We start from the raw sequence: 25,556 nt of genomic DNA on the forward strand, positions 1-25,556 counted from the left end.
ATAGGAATATAGTGATAAAGACCAACTTTAATTACGGAAAATAATTTAAAACCGAATTCAAACAAATGACATAATTTAAGAGCCTCATATTCAATTAACCCTAAATTGAATAATAATTAAGTAATAAAGGGTTATTTAAAATTCATTTAATAATTAAAACTTGAAGATAGTATATTTTTTTTATCAAGCTTCAACAGGTAAGTGGGTATCTTTCAAACCATATCGGTTTCCATAATTAAAAGAGGGTAGGCGAATTTTATATCGGTTTAAATACTTTACCTTCTAAAAAAATTAATTATAAAATATGAAAAATTCCATAATTAAAAGATAAATAATTATAAAACAATAATATATGATAAATAATATAATAATAAATGTTAAAATATGCTCCAAATTCTTGTATTTTTTATACACTTGGAGTTTAATTCCCCTAATTTTATTTTAAAAAATTTATGAATTTGAAAATGCAAGTTTAATTGTTAACACGTTAAAATTCTTTTGTTTAATTCAAGTTCATTACAAATTTTTTTTTTGTTACATAATTATCAAATGAGTAATTTCTTTTAACTTTAAGATATCACACCAAGAAAATATTTATTTTAGCCATTTATTTATTTTTTCTCCTTTTCAACCCTTAAACTTATATTTTTTTATCAAATCATCCCAAAATGAAATGAAAAGGTTAATGTTTTATAACTTTGCGAACTATACACACGCCAACATTTAATTAATTTTTTTAAAATTTAAAAATTTAAAAATTATAAAAGTTATTTTTAAAAATTAAAAATTATTAAAAATTATAATTTTTTTAATTTTAAAAAATAATTAAATGTTGAGATGTCATCTCTGTGGCAATCCACGTGTATGCCACGTCAACAAAGTTGACAAACGTTAATTTTTTCCATCCATTTTGAGTGATTTAACAAAAATGCAAGTTTAAAAGTTGAAAGAGGCGCAAAAATAAATTAAAAGCTAAAACGATCTTTTGTAAAGTTGAAAGGCCATAGAAGCAAATTATGCCTTTTTTGTTTCTTTATAAAATAAGAAAAAAAACAACAAAATACCCCCATAATAATAGACCTATTCATAGGTCGGGCCACCCTACTTAACCTGAAGGCCCGTCCGAAAAGTGAAAGAGTTTGGGCAAAAAATAAGGCCCAAAAAATGGGTTGGGCAAAAAATAAGGCCCGTTTAAAAAACGATCTAGGCCTCGAGTAAGACATTTTTTATCCAGTCCCGGCCCAACCCAAATTCACAAAAGGACAAAAAAATCTATTTTTTTTTCTATTTTAATGCTATTTTCTTGTTACTTTCTCCTTATTTTGCTACTATTTTGTTATAATTGCTGAAATATTGTAAAACACTTATTTTATTATTAAATTTGTTATTATTTTAAAAACATTTGCTTGTTAAGTTGCATCTATCTATCGAAGTGTTATTTAAATATACATATTTTTTAAAATTTATTTTTAATTTGTTGAGAAATATTTATTTTAATCTTTTTAATATTTTTGATGTATTATATATATTTATAAATTATATAAAAAAGTTTAATATGGGCGGGTTAAGTCACTTTTGAGTTTTAACATCTTTATCTGGGCCAAACTTCGGGAAATTTTAAGCCTATTTTTTAAACCAGGCCTAATATTTTGATTGAACCCAACGCATGAACACCTCTACATAGTAATAGAATTTATTTAAAACATTTTAATAATTTCATTAACTAAGTTGATATCGAATTGACTCATGACACCGACTTAATGATGCAACTTAAAAAAATAGTATAGATATTCCAATTTATAATTAGTTTTCTATTAAATGAAATTATTAATAAAAAAAAGTTACATAAGAAATGATAACACTATTGAGAGCAGGAGGAATTCGAAGCTGATTCAAACGGATCTTTTAACAACTAGAGAAATGATAACATTATTGAATTAATCACGAACACAGACAAAAACTTCCTAAGTAATAAATAAAAAAATTAATTAATATACATTTGCACTAGAGCATAGTGTGTTGCGATATGGAACATTAGTGGAGTTATATTTTCATAGGTTGACTGATGTCATGATCTTCCTAGGGCAACATTACAATATAGGAATATAAATAAATGGTTTTAAAAATACTACAGCTATTTACAATCAGCCTAGCTAAGGGGTTGGTTCATCTATCATTAACTTTGGTCAAGAAAACTCAACAGAAAGCCACTCACAATTCGGCGAGCTACAGGGTTAGGGATACTTCGACACAATCTTCCATCAATATATGCCAGTATACCTGAAAGCACAAATTTGGCTATTCCCCATTTCCATATAAACCTTACCTTCTGCACTTCTCCCGTGTCTGCAGGGACAATCTCTTTCGCTTCATCTTTCTCTGCTTCTTTCTTCGATTTGATGATTGCGATATATTTATCCGCTTGACTTCTTAATTTACGGATTGCAAAACTCACAAACAGGTGCTCACACAATGTTATGATGGTCGGTCCTATTCTCCATTCCTGGAGTAACAAATTATCCTCCATTAATAGAATGTGAGTGTGGCAATAAACATCAGTGTTCAGCACAGTCCATTTACAATTACAGAATGCACATATGCATGTTCCCCTTTCTCGGTATCCTTTCTTCCCTCTCAGAGACCTCTATACTATATTTCCAGTTTCCAAAGAGATGCAGAAATCAAAAAGACCCACTTAAAAAAACAAAGCAGAGAGAGACAGAGACCAATATAAATGGGAAAACACAAACACACATGGTATCATTATACAAATCAATCTTGCACTTACTGGATACTAGAAAACGTAGTGGAAAGGATCAGAAATGGCAACTTGGATTGTTCAAGAACCCTCAAAAGCACAAAAATTTAATAAAGTGGCAGATTAAATTGATGGATAAACTTACACTTTCTCCTTGAACATTGCGAAAAGGGCGGGAAGCTGTTGCAGGATCTCCTTTCAATAATGCTTTGCTTATAAGAAACCCCTTCACACTATCCATGATCTCATTTATGAGGGAACTGTTAGGAGGTAGATTTTTGAGGAAAACCTAAATATAGAATAAATCAGATAAGAGCATGTATGAAACTCATCCGTCAAGTTGGTAAGGCAAAGCAAGATTCTGAAAATGAAGGTGGGTTGGGAAGCCAAAATTTGTCCTCAAAAGCAAGGTATACTTGGATGAACACTTTGTTAGAAGTGATAATATAATTATGAAAGACCCACATAAATTAGATGTCCCCTTTCGCTGCTATCTAAATCTCAAATAAATAAATAAATTTTGTTGCAGTACTGATATTTCTATTTTCTCACTTAATCAGTTACCTGGTCATCAATTACTCTCACTCGAAGATATTCTTGCCTGTACATTGAGTCTAACATAGCTTGTAGATATCCTTCAATGTATAACTGCAGAAGTTGAAACCTTATCAGTCACCATTAAAGCAAAAGTAAAACAAATAGATTAATAACATCAGAAAAAATCAGCATCCATTGAGCAGTGAGGCAAAGCAATAACAATCTCAATTCCTACAGAAGTAATCACATAAAGATGCTGCTTAATATCACATGCAAAAAAACACTAGTTTTCATGTGTGTTTTTCAGGTTCTCTGGTCATGGTTCTGTATCTGACACTCGTTACTAGGTATCTATATCCTCAGCATTATTAGTCAATACTGCTTTCATTACTGTAAAAGGAGACTTGAACCGAACAGTATGATATAGAATTAAGAGTACAAAAAACTGAGATTGTTACCTCATCAACCCCAGGGCTCCTATCAAGCTTGATTTTTCTGTCTGGCCCACTCCCCATCAAGGCTGTACCCAGGACCGAAGGCTCCATAGCCAATTTTAATATTCCTTGGTGAAATCCACTCACCTTTAGAATAAACAGTCGACTGTCACTTTCAACAGTTATCCTTAGTAATACTTAGAAAATAAGCTAGAAAACTTATGCAAATATATGCAAAATGACACATTGACTGGTACCATCCCATTGAAACCACTTGCTTCTGCCCCCTTCAAAACAGAGTCAGATATTTCGGTAACAGCAGCAAAAATTACATTAGAGCCTGCTGTTTTTAGCTGCAGAGTTGGCACAGAAATAACATAGGTAAGTGCAAAGGAAGTAGAAAGAAAATCACATTCCTTATTGAAGGTTTATAGAACTTACAGTTTTACCCAGATCACCAAAGTAGCGTTTTGTTCCCGAGAAACCTTTACCATCAATACATCTACTGATGAATTTAAAGGTACCTGTGCAAAATGAACAAAGCAGAAATAAAATATCTCAACTTACAAACAGCCATAATCAATTATGATAAAATAAATATATCTGAATCTAGAACCTGAACTTAATCACAGAATAAGCAATCTACACATAATCAGTGCCTTGAAAAGTATAGTCCCCAGAACTAAACTATGAATCTTTTATATTTCTCATAACTCTTATAATGCAAAATTAAAAAAAAAAAAAAAAAAAAAAAAAAGGGAACTCCCAACTCCAGTTTCAGTAATGTAGCATATGCACCTAAAATCTAGTGATGATGACCCTCTCATATATGCCCAAATAAATCATGCATGCAGAATAGGTAAAACAAATATCATAGATGCCACTATTAATTCCAAGGTAAACCCATACAGGAAAGGAAGACTTGAGTGAACAAACCATATAGAAACCATACCCCATTTGAAACCAGGAAGATTCATCAAGCCTTGAGAAGGATCAAAAAAGATATCAAGGGAAGACGAAGCTAAGTCATCAAATATTGATGCAAAAGCTGGGGGCAGTAGTTGGCTACCTTTAGCAATAGAAATGGACCTCATGGCATACCTGGTTAATTATATCATTCTGAAAGTGAGGATACCATAGTTGCAAAACAAGCAAAACATAAATGAAGATCTTACCATGAATAATGTTGTGCACATCTTATTAACAATTCACGAATTGTTACTAGAGCATGAATAACCGAGACACCATTTAGCTCCACAGCCACCTTTTTTATAGGAGGAACCTATAGAAGCAAAAGAAAAGTGTATAAGAAAAAGGAAAATGACCCTACTCAAGATGACACCAAAGAACGCATGTTTCACTATATAAGAACAACTAAAATCATGCAAGCATATATTAAGAGCGAGCACAGAACACAACTCTCACCTTTACAACACTATGTAGCAATGTTCTCAGAGCTTCCTGAGCTGAATTATAACTAGAATAGGATTCCCCAGGAACAAAAGTTGCAATAATCTGTAGGTAGAAGATATATTAAAACTAATGTGGTAGTTAAGACATTCATCAAGAAGAAATAGAAGCAAAAATATATTACCTTTATTGGGTGGATCTCAAAATTGTCAAAATAAAACTGCTGACTCGGAGAACTTGAGTCACTCAGAGATGTTCTCCAAAATGAGACGATTTTCATCAAAGTATCCTCATCAATATTCAAATCAATTGGCTGCATAAGAAAAAGCAACAAACTTTGAGCTGCTGTACTCTGTTCAGGGAAGTAAATAGTACCTTCAAATTTAAGCTATTCTTCACAGTTCCCAACACCCATAGTTTCTAAAAGAAAACAGAAACAAAAGGAACAAATGCTACAATGGTTCAGGATAGATCCCAGAAAGATAAATACAGACTGCCTCATTATACCTGCAGAATAACAGATGCATATTTAACTTGTTTAACATCAGCGCCTGCTGAAAGTAGGACAAATATGATTTTGAGCATGCTATCATTTGCATCACTGTCATCTAACCGATGTCTACGTAGCATTGATGCAACAGGAGCTCCCATCCACTTGACATCAACCGTCAATGACTAGAATGATGGTTAAATCAAGGAGCTATTAGTACTCACAACACTAAAAGTATATCAATTTAAACTCTTAGCACATTTTAAGGTATCAAACACATGGAAATATTTTACCTGAACAGCAATCTGGTTATATTTCTGTTGGTCCATGAACAAAGAATCCAGACTAATGTTATGAAGCCTTGCAACAGCAAATGGTGTATAACAAAGTGTTCCACTCTGGTTTAAATCCTTGACAATATTATAACATCAAACAAAGACAATAAGTTGAACAGACCAATATCATCACGATGCACTTTACCAAACCTATGATAAATATAAAATGCAATCAAATAATCAAAGTCTGATTTCTACTTTTCATGCTGTCCAATTTTACTTTTTGGGATTTTCACTTTAGCAAAATCGAAATCTTTTAGCAATTTAGTCAATCCAAGGTCTATTCTATGTGTTTCCAAAAGTTCCTTTTAAGTGCAATACAGTTTTTATGCCTTAAGTAGTTAGTTCACAAGTCAACAAGGCTTCATGATTGAGCACCTAAGACCAAAGTAGAAGAATATTCAGTCATTAAGGCCTGGAAGAGAATTGTCTAGTTTGGCACAATTAGATCTAAGCAGATAAACATGGCACCTGCAAACCAGAGTGATATTGCCCTTTGCTAGTTTTCTGAGTTCAGACTATGAAGGAATGAAATTATCACACAAAGAGAGAGGGAGGAGAGACCTCTTTTGCCTTCTCAAGCAATTGGATAGCAAACTGGGAAACTCTCATCCGAATCTTAGCACATGAGTGAAAAGCTTTGTCTTGCTTATGACTATCTGAAAACTCACAAATCCGCAAAACACGTGTGGGACCATCTGCATATACTTCATATCCCACCCTTACTGCATTCATGCCCTGATGCTCACCAAATCTACTTCTCTTACCCTTGGATTTTTTGTCAAAAAGTATATGAGACGCTAACCTTTCTTGTGTAAGTTTATAAAAGGGCTTCCATGTCCGCACTTTGTCTAAGTTGATTTCTCGCGGCAGATTCATATCTACAAGCAAAATCAGCATAGCCATAATTTCATAAGCATTTTTCTCAACATTTAAGCTATGGACCACTAATGTGTATATTCATGTAACAGCCCTGAACGACTAAATATGCTTTGTCTAAGTATCTGCTTATTGATCTAATTGTATATTAGTGTAACAGTAAAGCATAGTAGAATTCTACAGAAAACCGTAGAAGAATATATTTTCTAGCAGCATCCCTGTCTAATCCTCCACCTAAATTTTCTATGGTACATGAACACTTCTATTCCAACTAAAGACAGATGAGAAAATATATAATTCAAACACTATCTTAAGTTTGACACATCAAAAATTATGCTCACTGAAGTCAAATGAACTCATTAGTAGAACAAACTTAAGGCTCACAACAGAGTGAGATCCAAAATAGAATTCTCAATTATAAAATGCAAGAAAAGATCAATATACTTGGACGTACAAGTTCTTTATGAATCCCTTTTACTTGTTCTACTATGAAAATCAAATTCCAGAAAATTCATTGCAAAGCAATTACACAATAAAGAATAAACCTACAGAAACTTATCAATACTAGCTGTAAAAGCAACCTTAAAATGTATGTTAATGATATGAACAAGGCATTTGCATTCAGCTGGTTAAATTGTTTTCCACGAAAGTAGAAACTGATTTACCAAGGCATTTTATGCTAATATATATGAAAAAAAACCCCTACATCTCTCTTCCCAAAAGCAGCCAAGAAAGCCCTAATGGTGAAAAGGCAACTAGCAAGATTAGTTCATATCAAATGCAAAGTATAATACCCATACTCCCTTTTCTCTAACAGTCCTGCTAAAACTGGATGATGGTTAACAGAAACCAGGAAACCATTACAGGCTTATCTTCATGGAAATCTCCAAAAACTAATTGAGGATTGCCAATCGTCGTGAAATGTCAGTAGAAATCAGTTACAGGTCATGTTTCCTGCATCTTCCTACTTAAAGTTTTAGGGGAGAGTTCATAAAAAAATCCATAGGGCCCTAGTGCAGTTAGAGGATTCATTTGGTTAAAGGTGGGAATGGTGCAACGAAACAGCTTAAGATGGAAGTTAACATTAATTCACACACCTGTTGAAATAAAGTTTCTCTCACTTTCAAGAAACTGCTGATCTCAGTGAAATATACTTATGCATTAAAGGAAACTTTTATCAAAGTGTTTGATTTATAAATCATATAATACATTGTCAGAAATTCAAATGTCTAATCAGATTAACAAAGCAACCGTCACATTCAATGCTTCGTTCAAGTGGTCTTTTCCACTGATTTTGAGTTGCTCTACCTTCTAACTTTTAGCTGGCTAGATCAAGTGGCATACAGTTTTGCAACCATCTTGATGAGAACCCGAAGACCAAACTTAAAGTAAATAAAATATATTGCCTGGCATATCACTCAGATAAAGAGAGAGCAGAAGTTAATAGAAACAGATACGTGTGCACCCATTGTGAATACTCCACGTTCTAGGAAATTATAAAACTCAAACGTGTAAGAAGAAACAGCACAAATGATAGATCCAAACATGTTGCACAAGGAGTTTGACTGTTCCATTCTCCAAAGTTCAAATGTCGGTTATGTTGATTACATCATAATTACTATAAAAATACATGCAAGTTTGGAATAATGAGAGGCAAGTAATTACCATTTAGTATAACAACCAGTTTACGAGGAAGTGTAACATCATCCCAGGTATAATCAACAAAGCATTCAGATCCAAGAAACTCTGACTCTGATGAATTCTGGGAAATTTCCAATAATAATTATCAGTAACAAATTAATACATATGGAATGCCTCAATTGAGCATTAACTAATTAGACAGAATAAGTAACATGGACTCAAAGCACAACCTTCTGATAGTAAGTGAGGGATGCACCATGCAGATAATTCTCAATCCGATACGGTAGCTTGCTGCTTGGTGGTTTTTGGAAGCGCACTACAATTGTAGAACCTTCCTCGACTACATGAACTTCTGCAAATTCTGCAATCTTTTTGTCCTCTGCTGTCAACTGACTAGAATGCTTTCTAAATTTTAGGAAAAAACGTCCTAATGAAGTGATGCATAATGGTCCTGACCAGTCCAACTGAGACTCATTCAACCGAAACTGAATATATATTAAAGAACTATCAAAATCATTTCTATGCTTTTTGATGATATTCTCAAATAAACTGTATTCTGCCCTCTTGCCAATTTCTTTCTGCAGCAATAGTGCTGCACTCTGTCTACTGTTGATGGAAATCATGCCAGCTGTGTCAACCTTCACATCCAAACACCGAAAAGGGGAAGAACAAAGAAAGTAAGAACTTGAAATGCATAAAATAAAACTGCATCCTACATCGGTGGGTACAAACCTCCAAATTACACTGACGAACAGTAATATTTTCCTCTGACTCATTCAGCACAACATGCCTTGGAGCAATTGTTATTGTTTGTGAAGGAACAACACTATTCAAGGAAGGTGCAATAGATACCCCAAACTTTGCAATATATTTCACTCCAGATCTTTCCGCTATCTCCAGACTTACTTCTGTAGGGCCTGATAGAGTATCCAAATCAATTTGTGGTTCTGATGCAGGATTTTCGAATAACCTGAGATGCATCTTACAGGATCTGGCGACAGGAGTGCACAAAAAAGTTATAACCAATGAAGAAACCATAATATCAAATATGCTCTGATCATAAAGGTAGATAACGAACTTTAAATGCTATATAACAGTTCCAAAAAATTTTGCTTACCGCAAAAACCATGACCCTGTTGACTTTGGGGGTAAAAATAAACCTAATTCAGGACGAATGCCCTCCATTTCATTTCTGCAGATGTTCATGAATTACGGCCATGAAGTATATAAGAAAGCATAACCCAGCACTTTAAGAATTTGCTAACAATTTTCAGAGATAGAAACTACCTAAACGGAGGCTTCTGACCAGAAGCAAAGAAGAACATAGAGAAATCGGTTTCATTCTTCAGGATATATGGTGTATAAACAGTAGCCTGTAACAGACAAATAATTCAGCTAATACATGCTCTGGAACTTGTTAAGCATCCATCCAAAAATCAATCGGTAATAAGAGGAGGGGCCCAACTTTAAAACCACAGGGAACCTAATATTTAACAGATGTGAAATTACACCACTTAACACTCCCCTCACGTGTAGCTCACAGGGCCTACATGTGGACAACCTTACCAGGGGTCAGGTTGGAAAAACAACATAACAAAACCTTGGTTATAGATGTTAAGCATCCAACCTAAAACCAATTGATAATAAGTGGAGGGACCCAGCTTAAATATAAGACCGTAGGAAACCTAATATCTAGCAGATGTGGGATAACACTTAATAGAACTTCTACAGCAAACAAAACTAAACATGATTAAAAAAAGAAAAAATGAAAACTCATGATACGTGTGCACCTCAGAAAATATATCATCAAGAAAAATTTAGAATGTATCACATTTGCAAACAACCTCTAATATGCCTTTGTATCCACGGGATAATCTTAAGGATGCAAAGTATTTTCCACCACAGAAATCCAGGTCAATGTCCAAGCAACGAACACCAGTCTTATGCTTCAGTAACTTCTTGACCCATTCTCCACTATTTACTGGTTTAGATGTTGAACTAAAAGCAGTTAATGAAACCAAAAAGTACATTATAGCAGGATTAGCATAAAAATCAACAGTTGATCTGCAAGGTAGAGTTGCCTCCTTCCCAATGTTGTCATGGCCAGTAGGGGTACATGAATCTGCAACAAGATGGAAGTTAAAAGAGTAAAAATAACAAATACTTTATTGTTCAAAAAACTCGCAGGTCATACTTGTCTCAGTCAAAAGCACGTGTATTTCTGAGTGCAGAAGATTGGAAACTCGCACAGTGGGGAGAATACAAATTTCTTTCTGCTCTTGTAGTGAAATTGGTGCATTTCTATTTTCAAGCCCATCCTTGGACTTATCAGGTTTCATGATAGGAACTTCTCTTCCAATGCTTTGAATTAAAAAGTGCATGTTAGAAACATGTCCAGCTGCAGATTTGACTGTACAGGAGGCCGTGCTAAAGGAACATTTCACTGATCCAACAGATAAAGCCTTTCGTACTTCATAGCTTAATTTATCAAAAATTCCAGAAAGGCGAATTGCCTTTCCACCTTTAATCTCATCTGACCACTCGACTGAAAGTGAAGTATCAGATTGTATCAAGTCATGTGACATTTCAGGTCTAAAAGAAAATAAGAAGTTACCTGCATGTTATCACCAACCACATAAAGCTCATAAGATTTTGAAATGATTTCAGAGAATCACATGGAAAATAGCAGAGTATTCCTTCACTCCTCACCCCCCAGCCAAAAAAGAAAAAAAAAAAACCCTTTTTTCTCTTTCTTCCCTCCTTTGTCCCAAAGCACTCAAAATATCATCTTCACTATACTTAGCAAATAAACAATGGCAGTAGGTAGAGAAAAAATTAAAAACTCTCTGCTAATGATGTCATCTACATAAAAGTTAACATAATCAGGAGGAAACAGAAAATATAGAATACAGACAACTCCATTTAGAGTTCTACGGTCATAAGTTTTTTTCTGGTTGAACACCCTCCCTTCCTCCCTTCCCCTTCTTCCCCCAATTAATAAGGCAATTTCAGAGGAAAACAAAAGAGCTTCGCTAATGACATTGTCATCTACATAAAAATCAACTTAATCAGAGGAAAACAAGAAATCTAGAATACAGACAACTCCAGTTAGTGTTTTGCAATCATAAGTTTGTTCTGGCTGAGCACCTTTTTTCCCCAATTGACAAGGCAAATTCAGTAAGTCACAGTTTTGAATTTGATCTGAAGGCTAGCTACCCTGACATATAAATCAAAATATCTAGAATACAGACAACTACATCTTTTTATGTGTCTATGTGTATGTGCATGTGGGTTTATAACAAGCTTGAGATATATAATTAAGAAAATACTCTCTAAAAGGTGATCTAATTTATCTAATTTACGAGGGAAGCTGACTACATGGAAAAGAAAGCAGTCTATTGTAGCCAGAAGACGTGCAGAAGATGAAATTAGAGCAATGCCACAGACAACTCCAATTAGTTTTACAGTCATAAGTTTATTCTGGTTGAGCACCCCCCCCCTTTTTTTCCCCAATTGATAAGGGAAATTCAGTAAGTCACAGATTTGAATTTGACCTGAAGGCTAGCTATCCTGACATATAGTTCAAAATATATAGAATACAGACAACTACATCTTTTTATGTGTGTATGTGTATGTGTATGTTTATGTGTATGTGTATGTGCATGTGCATGTGCATGTGCATGTGCATGTGCATGTGCATTTATAATAAGCTTAAGATATATAATTATGAAAATACTCTATTAAAAGTGGTCTAATTTATCTAATTTACGAGGGAAACTGACTACATGGCAAAGAAAGAAGCAGTCTATTGTAGCCAGAAGTGGTGCAGAAGATGAAATTCGAGCAATGTCACATTGCATTTGTGAAGGAATCTAGTTAGAAAAGGTGTTGAAAGAATTAAAGATCTCTCCAAGAAATTCCACGAAACTTTTTTGTGATAACAAAGCAGTTTATAAGCTGCGAAAAGTCCCATTCACCATGATCAAACTAAATACATGGAGATTGATGCCACTTCATCAAGGAGAAGACAGAGGAAGGACTTCTTAGGCTAGTCTACACATACACATGTCAGCAGACTGCACATTCTTACAAAGGCATTACCTCAAAACATTTTCAAGAACTTGAAGTTGAAACTAGACTTGATAGATATTCTAGCCCAGTTTAAGGGGAGTGTGGAATTCAAGGCATGGAAAAGAATAAATATTTTTTCTCTCAAAAGTTTCCTTTTATTTTCTTTCTCAATGAACTCTTTTTCTCCAAAAGTTTCTCTTTCTCAACAGAAACAAAGAGAACATCAATCAAGCAGGTTCTTTTAGTGCCTATCACCTTACAGAAAAGCATGCCTAGGCCCAGCCAGTGTGCACCAAATCAAATGAGCCTAACCCAAAAGGATTTGACACGCTTTTGTTCTTGAGCTAAGGCGCAAGGTCTAGGTGCACCTAAGAACACCTAGACAACAAGGTGATATCCCAAAAGAAATCCCTTATGTTTCAGAATAGTTAAAACTGAAGGGCTAGTCAAATGGAGAGAATAAATTAACTTAAGGCCTGGGAAGGGGCAGCATGGCATTAGAATGCAACGCAGATTAGACATTTACTAGTTTAAAACTATGTCCAAATAATTATGTTTAATTCATTCAAAGCTTCAACCAAACTGATGACACATAACCCCAAATGCATGTGCAAGAAAAAGGACTTCTGTTCTTGAACAACTTTTGTAGACACATGACCAACCAAAGCCCAACCCCTCTAAGGTCATAATACATATTGTAAGAGCCTAACAAGGATACTGATAGAAAAGATGAGGATGTTCAATCACACCAAGCAAAGGAAAAATAAAGGATAGTAAAAAGGTAAATTTTAAACAGCAACATTAGCAACACATACCAACATTTAACGACATCAATGCTTTCCTAAATCCTCCAGAAAAATGTATAGCATCAAATGAAGCCATGGAATCATCAAATGTATCACCAGCCTTTAAGGACATAGATGCAAACTCATCCTCCATTCTTTCAGGTCGTCTAATCCGTAGCTCAATAGACAATTTAGTTTCATTCTGTATTCTGATTAATGGAGAAACTACTATCGACAAACCATCCTACAAACAATAATCAATGTCAAGAAAGATCAAGCAAAGAACATTATAATGCAAGCACATATATATATGTTTGCGTATATGTAACAAGGAGAACACTAATCTTAGCAATACCTCTTGTTTCCTTGAAATGTCAACCACAATGAATGGACCAGGGTAAGATTTTGAATCTGTTCAAAGATGGTAGTAGACAAGAAACAAAGATAAAAGTCCAGATAAGATCTATATAGAAGGCAAATGAATTTAATTCTTGAACCATCTTTGCTAGCAAGCAGGACATTCTCAAAGAACCAGCTAAAATTTAGAAATGAAAGACAGCTTATTCAAACCTCAAAAAAAACACTTCAACCTACCACAAACAATTTCCACATACCAGCCTTGTAAAACTTGACTCAGTCTCCATCTTAGAGATGCATCTGCTTAATTGAATTTTGCTTCAATTTTTGACTATTTGCAAGTTACAACCTCATAGAAACCAAGAAGCTCCATTTAATTTCACGTTTTTAACCCCCCCCCCAAAAAAAGAAAAAAAGAAACCAAGAAGGAAAACAAAATCTGCCTCCCAAACTTTCTATTTCCAAAACAAAAAGCCAGAACTTTTTTCTCCCATATATACCATATTATATGCTGTAAATAATTCAAAGTTAGATGAAAATTACATTGATATGCATAGTTGAATAGAAAACTATATTGGTAACACACACTGCATAAGTATCCATTGCATAAATCAGCGCACATGAATTTAGCTGTTATACCCCAGACAGTCTTATTCAGAAATGTAAGACACAACCAGAGAATCAGAGATTATGAATTCCTTTCTTCTTTTTCCTATTTCTTCTCCTAGAAAAACTTTGAGATTTAACTGATCACCTCAAACAATGTTACCATTGGGTCAATAGTTAGATGGATCCATATCCGGAGCAAATTTAGGTTAAAGATAGCATGTTCCATTCTATTTAGTGAATACTAATATGCTACTTCTAGAGTCTTCTGGCTCATCACAGAGCAAAAGAAACCACCTCTGTAAAACTCTTCAAAGAAGTTGCATGGTGAAGGTAGCAGATTCACATACCTTGAAGTGACAATATGCGTGTTCTCCAAGAAAGTACTTGAGCTCCTAGAAGAGAAAGATGAACTGGTGAAGTTGTAAATGAACCAGGAACAGAAAGCTGGATTGAAACAACCGGTTCTGTTTCTGGAGGTTGACTTTCAAAAGCTGAGAGCCTGACAAACATGCATAGAGCAAGATCAACTAATGAATAAAGAACACTAACCTCAAACACCCAAAAGAATAAAATATGCATAAATTAAATGAAAAGGCACACGTGCATTACAAATAAATATATAAGCTCTGTATGGAAAAACTCATAACAAAGGTTAATAGTACCAACAAAAAATGAAGTCATGCAAGAAAAGAACTACCAATTTAAAACAAAGCAGGAATCTAACTTTCAGCAAAATGACCTGTAAGCAAGAAGAAGTATAGCCAGTGCAGTACAAGGATACCTTAGAAAAATGGAAGAAGACTGTTTCCTGCCCACCGTCACACTTTGCTTACCAGAGAAGCGACAAAGAAGGTTCAAACCTGTCTGGTTTTCTACCTGCCATAATAGAAATGATTATAATTAAGAAAAAGATTCAGTGGTAGAACAATCTTGGATGGATGGCAGGAGGGAGAATGAATTGGTGGGTTGATGTAACCATTTACCCCAACCAGTCTTTGCTTGAATTTAATTAATGAAAACTATTTGATATTATGAATCTAGTAATGCAAGGAATGGTGATCGCAGAAATTCCATCCAGTATCAGTTTTTGATATAGCTTGATATACTCTTCCATCAGATACAAGATTGAATTGAGAGAAGACGTATCAATTCCCACATGATTTTTCTACCAGTTAAGCTGCTTAAAGAAGAGAGAGAACTATCCAAGAATGGCAACCTGACCTTGCAGCAGTTGGCCAGAATCATCGAGCTTCTCAGGGAAAAAGGACCGGCCAAATTTAATTTTCCGACCACAAAAAGAAGAATGTCCAAGGAAAGCTCAGTTAGAGATATTTCCAACTGCCAAAAAGCCAGAGCATTGTTGTTGAGCATGTCATTAAAAGTAAGAGGAATAATCAAAGAAATATTATATAGAATATAAAACTCCAGACCTCTTTGGTTCTACAATAGACATGGACAGGCACACCATGTTGATTTTGGGGACTAGAACGATAGAAAGTACATATTTCAACAGGGTGAAGAAAATCTCTCCTGCAACGAACAGAAGGTAGGAAATGACTGAACACATTTAAATGGAAGATTAATTTCAGAGAAAGAAAAATGCTATAAAAATTAACTATTCCCTTTAAGTTATAAGAAAACACTCACCAGAAGTTTGCCTGAGCATCAAAATGTTGAAGCAAAGCCTTTGAGGTGCTTATAACTCTGGTTTTAGTGGAAAGAATTTGTAAAGTTATTTGAGTATCAAAGATGCAAGCATGAAGGAGAGGAAACCTGTCATTTGCATCTGACAGTTCATGGAAGATGGTTAAAGAAACTTTGTCAATACTAATACCAATGCAAGGCAGATTTCCTCTCTGCCCGTAGCTTCTCTTTCCATCTTCATGTGCTCCAAGATTTATCTCAGTTTCAGCAACATCTTGTGCAACCGACATATCACTTAACCCTTTGAACTTGAGTGGATTTCCAGGCTTTTTGACAAACACTGGAACCCTATCATTGAAAGCAACAGCACAGTCATTCTTCTTGTTCACCAGGTAAAAACTGTTTCTAAGCACACAATTGTAAGGCTCCCAGTCAATGTCACCATCATAAGTTGGTTGATAAAAAAGAACTCTCCAAAGTGACCAAGCATTATCAGAGGTGCTGGAGAGCTCAACAAAACCTGACCCTGGTTTAGAATTTAATCGCAATGGCGCTCCTGAGTTGTCCTTAGCATGCAGTGATATCAAGGAGAACCACAAAACTGACGAGTTCCATTTCCTTTGTTTGTGGTACTTGACCTGTACATATTGTCGCATTTGCATATATGATCAATCATAAATGCTTTAGAAAGACTTGACATTAACAATTAATAAATCTACCCAAGGGGGGAATGGTCCAAGAATGTTATGCTATTGCCTTAATTAATTATAAGGGATCATCCTTCTCAACATGTGCTAATAACAGTAACCAAATAAGAAATAGCTGATAATAACTATTTACATATTTCAACAAAATAACTGATAATAACAGGGATAACAAATAAGGGGAGAAGACACAAATATTTAGTAATTAAAAAATTGAAATGGCAGAACATCTGGCATAAAAGCATTATACTCTAAGAAAATAAGAAAAATTGAGATCTTAACCTTTTAAAGCTAAACATTTAGTTGCACAGAAACCTTAATTATGCATCAGCGTGCATAAAGATATGTCTTTTCATATAAAATACAAGCAAACAAAATGTTATTTTAAGAAGCTGGCGTGAACACAGCTAGTTTACGGAAAATGTAGTAATATACCCTGAAAAGAGCTCTTTCTCCAACAAAAGAATAGTGAACAGAACCTCCTACAGCATACTTATTTTCTCCACCTTCAACTGTGAAGTAAAGATGCTGATGTACATCTTGAATAGCAACAATGGCCCCTGGGCATATAACGAGTAATAATTAGTACAAGATAAACAAAATTTGCAAGCAACAGACATAAGACAGTTAGAAAATAAAATACCATTAGGGATCCTCGCCTCAAAATCATTGTCATCTGGTGTGTTATAAGACCAGTTCCTTTGCACAGATTGACCAGTTGAGCCTTTGAGAGATAACCCAGAGAAGGATGAGACCATGGACAGAATCATCTGATTTGCAAAGGAGGTTAGATCCAGCAACATGAATCTTAGCAGTTTCAGTCAGAAACAAGATAGGAGTAGGCTATACTGATGGCATCTGACAAAGACATCAGGTGCATGAAAGTTTATGGTAGAAAGAGGAAAAGCTAAGAATTTCTTACCTCTAGTTCAGACAACGAAATTTTCATATCAAAACCTGAAACAGAACCACTGCCAACCCAAACCTGTTCTGGGTCCAAAGGAATAACTTTGCCCTTCTCAACTGATAAAGAAGCAGTTAAATGTTTCAAGATATATCCTTGATGACGCAAGCAAAATGCCCCCTCAGAAACAGAAGCTCTAGGGTAACTGTCATCAACCCGAAAACTGCCATCACGCTGAAATGCTACAGCAGATTCTCCAGATAAACGCTGAGAAGGTAAATTTGACTGGGCAGAAGAGAAATTAAAAACTTGGATTTTATCTTCTCCACTTTGTCGAATGTCTTGAGAAAAGACTGATAACCGAGAAAGCTTAAGCATAAACTTCTGTTGCATATTATCCAAATCAAGGTTCAGAATAAGATCAAGCTCCAATACAAATTCCCGAATATGACCTGCGTAAGCAGACTAACTATTGAAAGAAATATTGATGGTCAAAACATCCAACTAAAGAAGGGATTTACTTACATGATTCACTTTCAACAACAAGAGCAAGAGAAAACTGAGAGACATCAAAATTAAAAGCTTCAGGCAGTTCCCATTTGACTTGCTGAGATGTAAGTAGCATCTCTTGGGCATGTCCACCAACAAAATGATCATGTGCAGGTCGTGGCTTGCTCCTCACAGTTGATTTCACAATAGACAATGCATTTTTAATGTGATGTAGGTAGGAAGCAGAGCACTGGATAAACATTGCCAAAGCTTCTGTTTCAAGGCAAAGAAAACCGTCCTGCCCATCATGTGTTATTCGTCATAACATGATTGAACCAAATAAAATTTTCAAAGGCATAAATTATGTCAAATGTAGGGTGTCCAAATCATGCACTATCCCCCATATTTAACTATTCCAAAATCATAGAGCAAAAGATGGTTCCCAATATATTGCATGAGCAAGTGAAAACATAAAAGAAACATTAATTTTCTATAAAATTTGCACCTGGATCCCCCATGCAATTGCCTGGGATTTTGCCCCAACATGAAGAGATGACCGAAGCTTATTTACTTTTTGTGCACCAATCAGAATATTTTTCACTGAACACCTTGTCACAAAAACTTCAGCCACTTCCATTTTCATGAATATCCAATGGCTTGAGGCTGGCACTGAGATATTTGAAGTAAATCCCAAATTTTTAAGAAAATCAGGAGACTGTACACTTGGCTGCAGTTCACTGCTAAAAGATGTATCTTCCGCCATATTTGATGTACTAACCTCAGAAGTAGAAATATCTAACATCTCATTCACACTAGCTGAAGTGGAATTCTGAGGCATACTCAATAATAAAGTAAATATGCAATGAGATAGAAATACCTCATATAAGCAATTGTGTGAACAAAGAAGGAACGCTCTAAATGCAGAGCGATTAAACCTTTTTTTTATGTACTCCTGGTATCTGACGATCACAGATTGAATTCCTGATAAATCAATGAGTAATTCCAATTTCATTTCTTCATATAATATGTCAAAACACATTTGAGGGAGTGAAATCCAAATACCACAATCAGATAAGTTATCCGCAGCTGAATTTGTGCTACTAGCAGCACCAAAAACCATCTTAGAACCCCTTGCTTTATTCCTGATCCTAGAACCACAGAGAAAGAGATCCATTGACTTGAGTTTAATGATGCCATTAATTAAAAACGTGTTATTACACATCAAAGGTGTCGCTATTGAAAGCTCTTCATCCTTGGTAGCCCCAGAAACTCTATAGTGTCTCAACATTTGGAAGGATTCATTAGCAGGTGAACCAAAGTTGTTACAAATATGTGATAAATCAGACGACAAACCAGTTAGAGCCTGGAAAAGGGAACATTTAACTGTCATTAATTTGTATAAGTTAAGAAAGCATGTAAACGAAACAAAAGGAGTAATAAAGTATTTAACTTGAATATTAAGGAAAAGAAACAAGGATAATAGACAGATGCAACTAAAAACTACTTCAAGGGCATCTAACGAGTTGTTAAGACTTAAGATAACTAATGCTCCAATAATTACAATTGCAGTAGTAATTATTATCTAGTATTTTCCATTAAAAACAGCAAAACTATCACAATCACATAAGAAATTAATGCATGTCTAAAAATAATAGGAGGGTAAAAGCCAACCAGACAACAAAGGTTGAAAAGCATCACCTGAAAGCAAACACACAACTCATCCATAAATAATAACAGCGCAAATCCCATCGCCAGCCCATAAAAAGCAGTTGAAAAAGCAATAGAGCTTGTGCTAAACGAATGAGCACACTGCCTGAGACAGATACATGATACTTGGTCATCAAAAAGTTTTATACTAAGGACCGTGATTGATAATACAATTGAAAATTGCATAGCATAAAAATAACTGAATTGATGGTGTAAGAGAGGGATAAGAGAAGGGAATCAAGATAAATGATTCACAAATATTTTAGGGAGAGTGAGGGTGTGACAGAAAGATGGGCAGAAACAAATTATTGGCCAAGGAGATGCCATGTCAGTTAAGAATCATAAGGCTTTCAAGAGATGTGTATTGCTCGACACAATCCATATATTTTTAAAGGAAGCATATTATGCTAATTTCTCACAAATAAAAAATTTAGCACAAAATTCACAATTAAAGGAAATGAACAAAAAAATCAATAGTGTTCATACCTAGATTCACCTCAGCATATACAATGTTATTCCAGTAATTAATTTTTTTATGGGAAATAAAATCAATAGAATAAACATCATTGAATCATTTGCTTTAAAAGTTGAATAGGCCAACAGTACCCTATGATATTCATAAAAAAAAGTTCATGAGACCAGGAAAATATGAATAATTATAAAGGTTGGAGAGTCAGCTAAAAATTCACTCCGTGCATAATACTTTAAGTGAAAGTAACTTCAAAATGTACATAATACTTTATTAACATCAAACAATTAACAAATGTAATTGCATGATCAATTAAACCAAATCATAATTACAATCAACAAACGAAATCAAGTATTTTCCACCAACCAAATATTGAAGTTTGCTTAGGTTGAGTAACCAGCAACCAAACAAACAGGCCTTCAAGTTGAATTCGATATGAAAAGACATTGGTAAATTTAAGGAAGCAGCCATAAATTTTCAATACTTATATAAGATAATGCAAGGCTAAAATCCCTACCTGAAGGATGAAAATCGAAATGTTATGGGATCCAATACAAATATTTGGTTTTTGTGTCTGTCTACAGTGTCCACCAAGTAAGCCAGCAAACCATTGAGCTTCAGACAGAAATGAAGTGAATTTGCATCCTTAGATGTATACTTATTATTTTCCAGTTTCGGCATATCAAGTATCTTAGGCTCCTGCAACCTGAGGCACTCAGGATATTCATCATCCTGTTCTGTGAAGGCATGTATAGGTGCCAAACCAGACTTTGAACTTGGCCAAACAACAACTTCAATATCATGGATATCAAATCCAAGGTGAAAATCATCCTCATTAACTACATGGTTGTTCACAACTTCATTTGCATTCCTTGTTCCGGTCTTCCTCGATGAGAGTTGGATGCAAGGACCAGCTATAAGCACTCCTATTTGAATGCATTTCCCAGGAAGCATTATCGTAAAGAACTTCTTTATTTTACTAGAATAGCACTCATATTTATTTTCCCAACTATCCTCTGGCTGGTGCACAGTAGTATTTTGAGGAGAATATGGAAGATCCCTGGCACTCTCATTTCCTTGAGTCCAGTGTAGAGCATGTTGTATCTGCCTAAGAAGCATGACAACTGATATCACTGATGGATATTGCAATGCTATGTTGAACTTTCCCACTGTCAGATTGCATTTCCAAAGCCCAGAACCTAGCTTTTTCAAATCTGGATGTCTCAAAAAGCTTTTCATCTCAAAAAGAAGCTGTGGACTTTGAGGACACTTGATTTCACTTTCTTCAAACTGCTCGCAATCTCTTATCCAATCCAAGCACATTTTTCCTATAAAATTTTCTAGACATGGGTCACACCCACCTTCAGCATGATTTATGGTACTGGATTTATTGCTTTCTGAGAAGAGAAAGATTTTTGCAGGCTCACCATGCAGAATAACTTTCAAATTCTTAACTCTCTCATTTTCTTCTCCAACAGAACTGATGAAATACTTCACTTTTACTTTTCCACAGGAAAAAGATAATGTCTGTTTAAAGATGTCTTTTGTGTACATGAGTAAAAACACTTTAATAGAGAGACGGAATAAAAAACCATCTGAATATGAGATCCCAATACGTGATTTCACTTTTTCATTAACAGGCTCGACTGCACTCATTGAAGAAAGGGTAATGTAAATTTTCCCAAGACTTAAAATGAAGCGGAAGCGTGAATAAGAATTATCAGAAACATTTCCCAAGTGTCTGGCAAACATTTCATCTTGCTTTGCAGATCTCCTCCAAAAGAGAAGGTGCTCTAATGGATGGATTTTTTGCATAACTTTCTGAACAAAGGTTTTGAAATGAGCACTAACAGAGGGTTCTGAGTAATTTTCAGGCTGTTCACCACTTGACAAAGCCTTATATCGAGCTATTTTCCGAGCCTGTGCAATAGCTTCTGCAGGCAGCTCTTTCTCAATGTCAAAAATCACCTCCCAATAGTGCTTAGCAGATTTCAAATTTACCTTGTCTCTTAGCATCTTAATATCAGGTCTTTCCAATAAGTGATTAGGGGAATATTGAATCAGTGACAACAAATACTCGTAGTGATTCACATAATGCATCCACAAACTAGTAAGGCTAACTAGCTTGTACCATGATAATTTGGGAGATGAAATTACATGGCCTATTTTAATTGCTGCTATTCTCCATAGATACCGGCCATTCCTTACCCGCTTGAATTCTTTTGAAGGCACTTTACTAAGTTCCATGAAAACAGGAAAATCAACCGGAGAAAATGAGAAACTTAATTCTGAAGCACGAAGATTGAACTCAACAAGTTCAAGATCATTTAACTTGATGCAAGTAACCAGTGCACTGGAGGAACAAACATGGTTAATTTGATTGCTTTTCTTATATCCTATCTTAAAGGAACTACCGCTTACAATCAAAGATCCCTCCTTCAGAGGTAGAAAGAGAACATTAACAAGACCCTTGCAAAGGCATCCATGAACAAAATGTAGAGATTCTGCATTAAGCTTCTCTAAATCCAACAGGTATACAAAGGAATCGTCTAAAGTGGGAAATTGCACTTGCAAATTAATACCAAGTATCTGTAGACGGCAATGTTGGAGAATGAGATTCAAAAAAGAAGACTGAAACCGATTTCTCCCACAAGTAGTAGCCAAGATTGCTTCCAAAATATCATGCAGAGCACTACCCTGGTAAGGAAGAAAGCCTAAGTTACTTTGGCCAAGATTAACACATCAAGTAGTAAGAAAAGAATCCTTAACTACAACGAGATAACTGATTTAATAATTTATCATCCAACTCAAACACTATGGAGCAAAGAGATGTTAAACTATTAGTTTAAAAGTAATTATGCGATGAGCAACAAGTTTCACAGTGTAAAATTGAAATAAGGGTTTTCGCTAACAAGTGCCCTTAGGGCACTCATTAAGGTTAGTTAATATACTATCTATAGTAATTATATTATATTAAATGCAGTAGTTGACATCTTTATTCTTGTTAATGCATGGCTGAAAATGTTATGATATATAGTAACCTAGAAGAGTAACCTTAGAACACCAGTCAGCAAAATCCTGGAACTAAAGGCATCTCTATCACGATTCAAGGAGTTAATTTTAACATAAACTCAGTACTAAAAAAAGAATGAATAATGCTATTTACTCCGCCACTATTGTCCCAACTATAACAGTTAACACCCCCGGATGGAACATACAGTTAGGTATTACCAATTCCGTTGATGAGTTTAGCCATTCATAGCAAAAACAGCAGAGCTTTACTGCTTCTTAGTGTCACTAAGGTGCAACTTAGAAAGATGATTTCCTACTAGACAATAAAAATTTAAACAAAATAATGCCAAAACTGGGGGGAGGGGGAACCTCGGGATCTATCAGGGATAAATCCTTCTTCAAACTCTCCAACGCTGCATTACTCGAATTTCGCACTTTTGCAGTACCTTCCTCTTCCATTTCCCTTCAAAAAAAACACGACAATTAATTTTTTTTTCAAATTAACAAACAAAAGGTGCAAAGTTGTGACGTTGCTTACTCAAGCGACATAGTAACCTTGACTCCACGAGCTTCGAAAACGAAGGCAGAATCTGACCAATTTGAGAATCGAACAACGAACTCCTCGATAACGAATTCTTTGAAAAAGAACCGCGAAGACGATGAACCATCTATAATCAGGCGGTTGAGAGTAGACGTATCAAGGCGTATGTTTTTGGCGACGGCGGTGGAATTTATGAACCCTAACTGGAGGTCTAGCTCGAGATCTTGTTCCAGCCATGGGCGAAGCAGAGATGATAGTATCCGTTTAATGAAGTTATTGAAGAACATTTCCTTGAGGATTTCGGTTACTTGAAGCGGGTTAAGTTGATCAATGTTTCATCTATTGGACAAATAAGAAGATTTTCGCGAGAAACAAACGGAAAATTCATTTTACGATGAGAGGAGAGAGCAAGAAAGTTCGATTATATCACCAGAGTGAACAAACATGCGCACTCAGCATTTTTCTCCATCTGCAAATAAAAATTTAGGCGTTATCCTTTTCTTGTGTTTTGACGTTTTCTAACGAGAAGGTGAGCAAATCCGGGCAAATTGCTTAAAAAAAGCTTTTTTTTCAAAATTTACCGAAATAGGCCCTTTATGTAATTATTGACCGGAATGGTCCGTTTTCTGTGAAATTGCGTCCATGTCAGCGCGATGTCAGGGTACGCGCCAGGAAATCGCGTCCACGTCAGCGCGATTTGCTGACGTGGACACAAATCGCGCCCCCTAAAACGCGATTTGCTGACATGGTATGAACAGTTTAGGTTTTTAATTGAATTTAATTTAGTAGGAAATATGTTTGTTTTTTATTAGAATTACTATTTGCTATACTAATAGTGTATTTTTTATTCTAAAAGTAACCTTAATAAATTGTTTTGTGTATTTTTTTTCTTTAAATATTTTTTTAATATTTTACTTTTACCCTGTAACACACTTATTAACCTTATGTTTTTACTTGTAGAGTTTAAAAATTGCATTCAAGTACACAAATATTTTTCCTTTTTATTATGTTTTAAAAGCTTTGTTTCCTAAAAAAACTTGTAATTTTTACATAGTTTTAAATAAGATATTTATTTCGATTTATCAATTTATGGTAGTATTATACATAACTAATTTATATCATATGTAATATTATACCTCTAGCAATTAATTAAAGAATATTTATAAACAATATTATGATATAATATTATGTATATAATCCCTTAATAAAGCATTTATAATGTTATATACATGGATGAAAACAATTATGTAATAAGTTCATTAAAACTTGATATGAAAATTATATATGACTCTATTGAAATGGTGAAGATGTGGAATGAATGTAATGAAATTTTGGATTCAAATCTCATCATATAAATTCTAGATTTTATATGAAAAGGATGAAAGCATCCTTAAAATATTATTTATTGTTTTGTTAAAATGATAGTCTTTTAGAATATAATAGAAAGTAACAAGAACTGTAAGGGTGGCCTAGCTCAAGGTAATGGAGGCGATAGGGTTGCCAAAAGGATGGGCGTCTTAATGATGGTGGCATGGACATTGAGACATCAAAAGCAATCCCAATATCTTTTAAGGACAAACTTTTAAACTGGATAAGAAATCGAAAGGAGGAAAAGATTCACTCTTCGAGTATGATATTGTGTTGAAGGAAGGTGACATGATTAAAGAGAATATTAAGGGCTTGCCTACTATCAAGTTCTCCAAGCAAGTCCATGAGTTGGTGGATCAAAGTATGATGTGAACAGTGGTAATCAAACTTTTGTGGAGAAAAATTGGGTTTA

At 34.8% G+C, this 25,556-nt stretch overlaps 1 protein-coding gene across 3 annotated transcripts; it reads right to left on the minus strand.

Moving 5' to 3' along the window:
- Positions 1-1,952: 1,952 nt before the first annotated feature.
- Positions 1,953-24,270, minus strand: LOC107913122 (uncharacterized). Of its 3 annotated transcripts, XM_016841583.2 has the most exons (37): positions 23,774-24,265; positions 23,605-23,698; positions 20,741-22,920; positions 19,746-19,860; positions 18,553-19,410; positions 18,084-18,345; positions 17,577-18,010; positions 17,298-17,424; positions 17,090-17,214; positions 15,954-16,588; positions 15,737-15,836; positions 15,528-15,644; positions 15,088-15,182; positions 14,654-14,805; positions 13,696-13,751; positions 13,371-13,584; positions 10,679-11,098; positions 10,329-10,606; positions 9,772-9,857; positions 9,602-9,676; positions 9,217-9,475; positions 8,715-9,122; positions 8,509-8,605; positions 6,529-6,845; positions 5,923-6,039; positions 5,647-5,814; positions 5,324-5,452; positions 5,155-5,244; positions 4,905-5,011; positions 4,799-4,830; positions 4,682-4,711; positions 4,171-4,253; positions 3,987-4,082; positions 3,754-3,876; positions 3,323-3,406; positions 2,904-3,047; positions 1,953-2,503 (listed from the first exon to the last, which is right to left on the minus strand). In XM_016841583.2, the coding sequence occupies exons 1-37, from the start codon at positions 24,061-24,063 to the stop codon at positions 2,177-2,179; spliced, it is 9,324 nt and encodes a 3,107-aa protein (XP_016697072.2). In that variant the 5' UTR covers positions 24,064-24,265; the 3' UTR covers positions 1,953-2,176. The 3 variants fall into 3 exon arrangements, with proteins under 3 accessions (XP_016697072.2, XP_016697071.2, XP_040962460.1); XM_016841582.2 differs by having other exon boundaries at positions 4,682-4,830; positions 23,774-24,264; XM_041106526.1 differs by lacking the exons at positions 1,953-2,503; positions 2,904-3,047; positions 3,323-3,406; ... (8 more) ...; positions 5,647-5,814; positions 5,923-6,039 and having other exon boundaries at positions 6,528-6,623; positions 6,770-6,845; positions 23,774-24,270.
- Positions 24,271-25,556: the final 1,286 nt, after the last annotated feature.

This window comes from Gossypium hirsutum, chromosome D11 (genome assembly GCF_007990345.1).
Source record: "Gossypium hirsutum isolate 1008001.06 chromosome D11, Gossypium_hirsutum_v2.1, whole genome shotgun sequence".
Taxonomy (NCBI): Eukaryota; Viridiplantae; Streptophyta; class Magnoliopsida; order Malvales; family Malvaceae; genus Gossypium; species Gossypium hirsutum.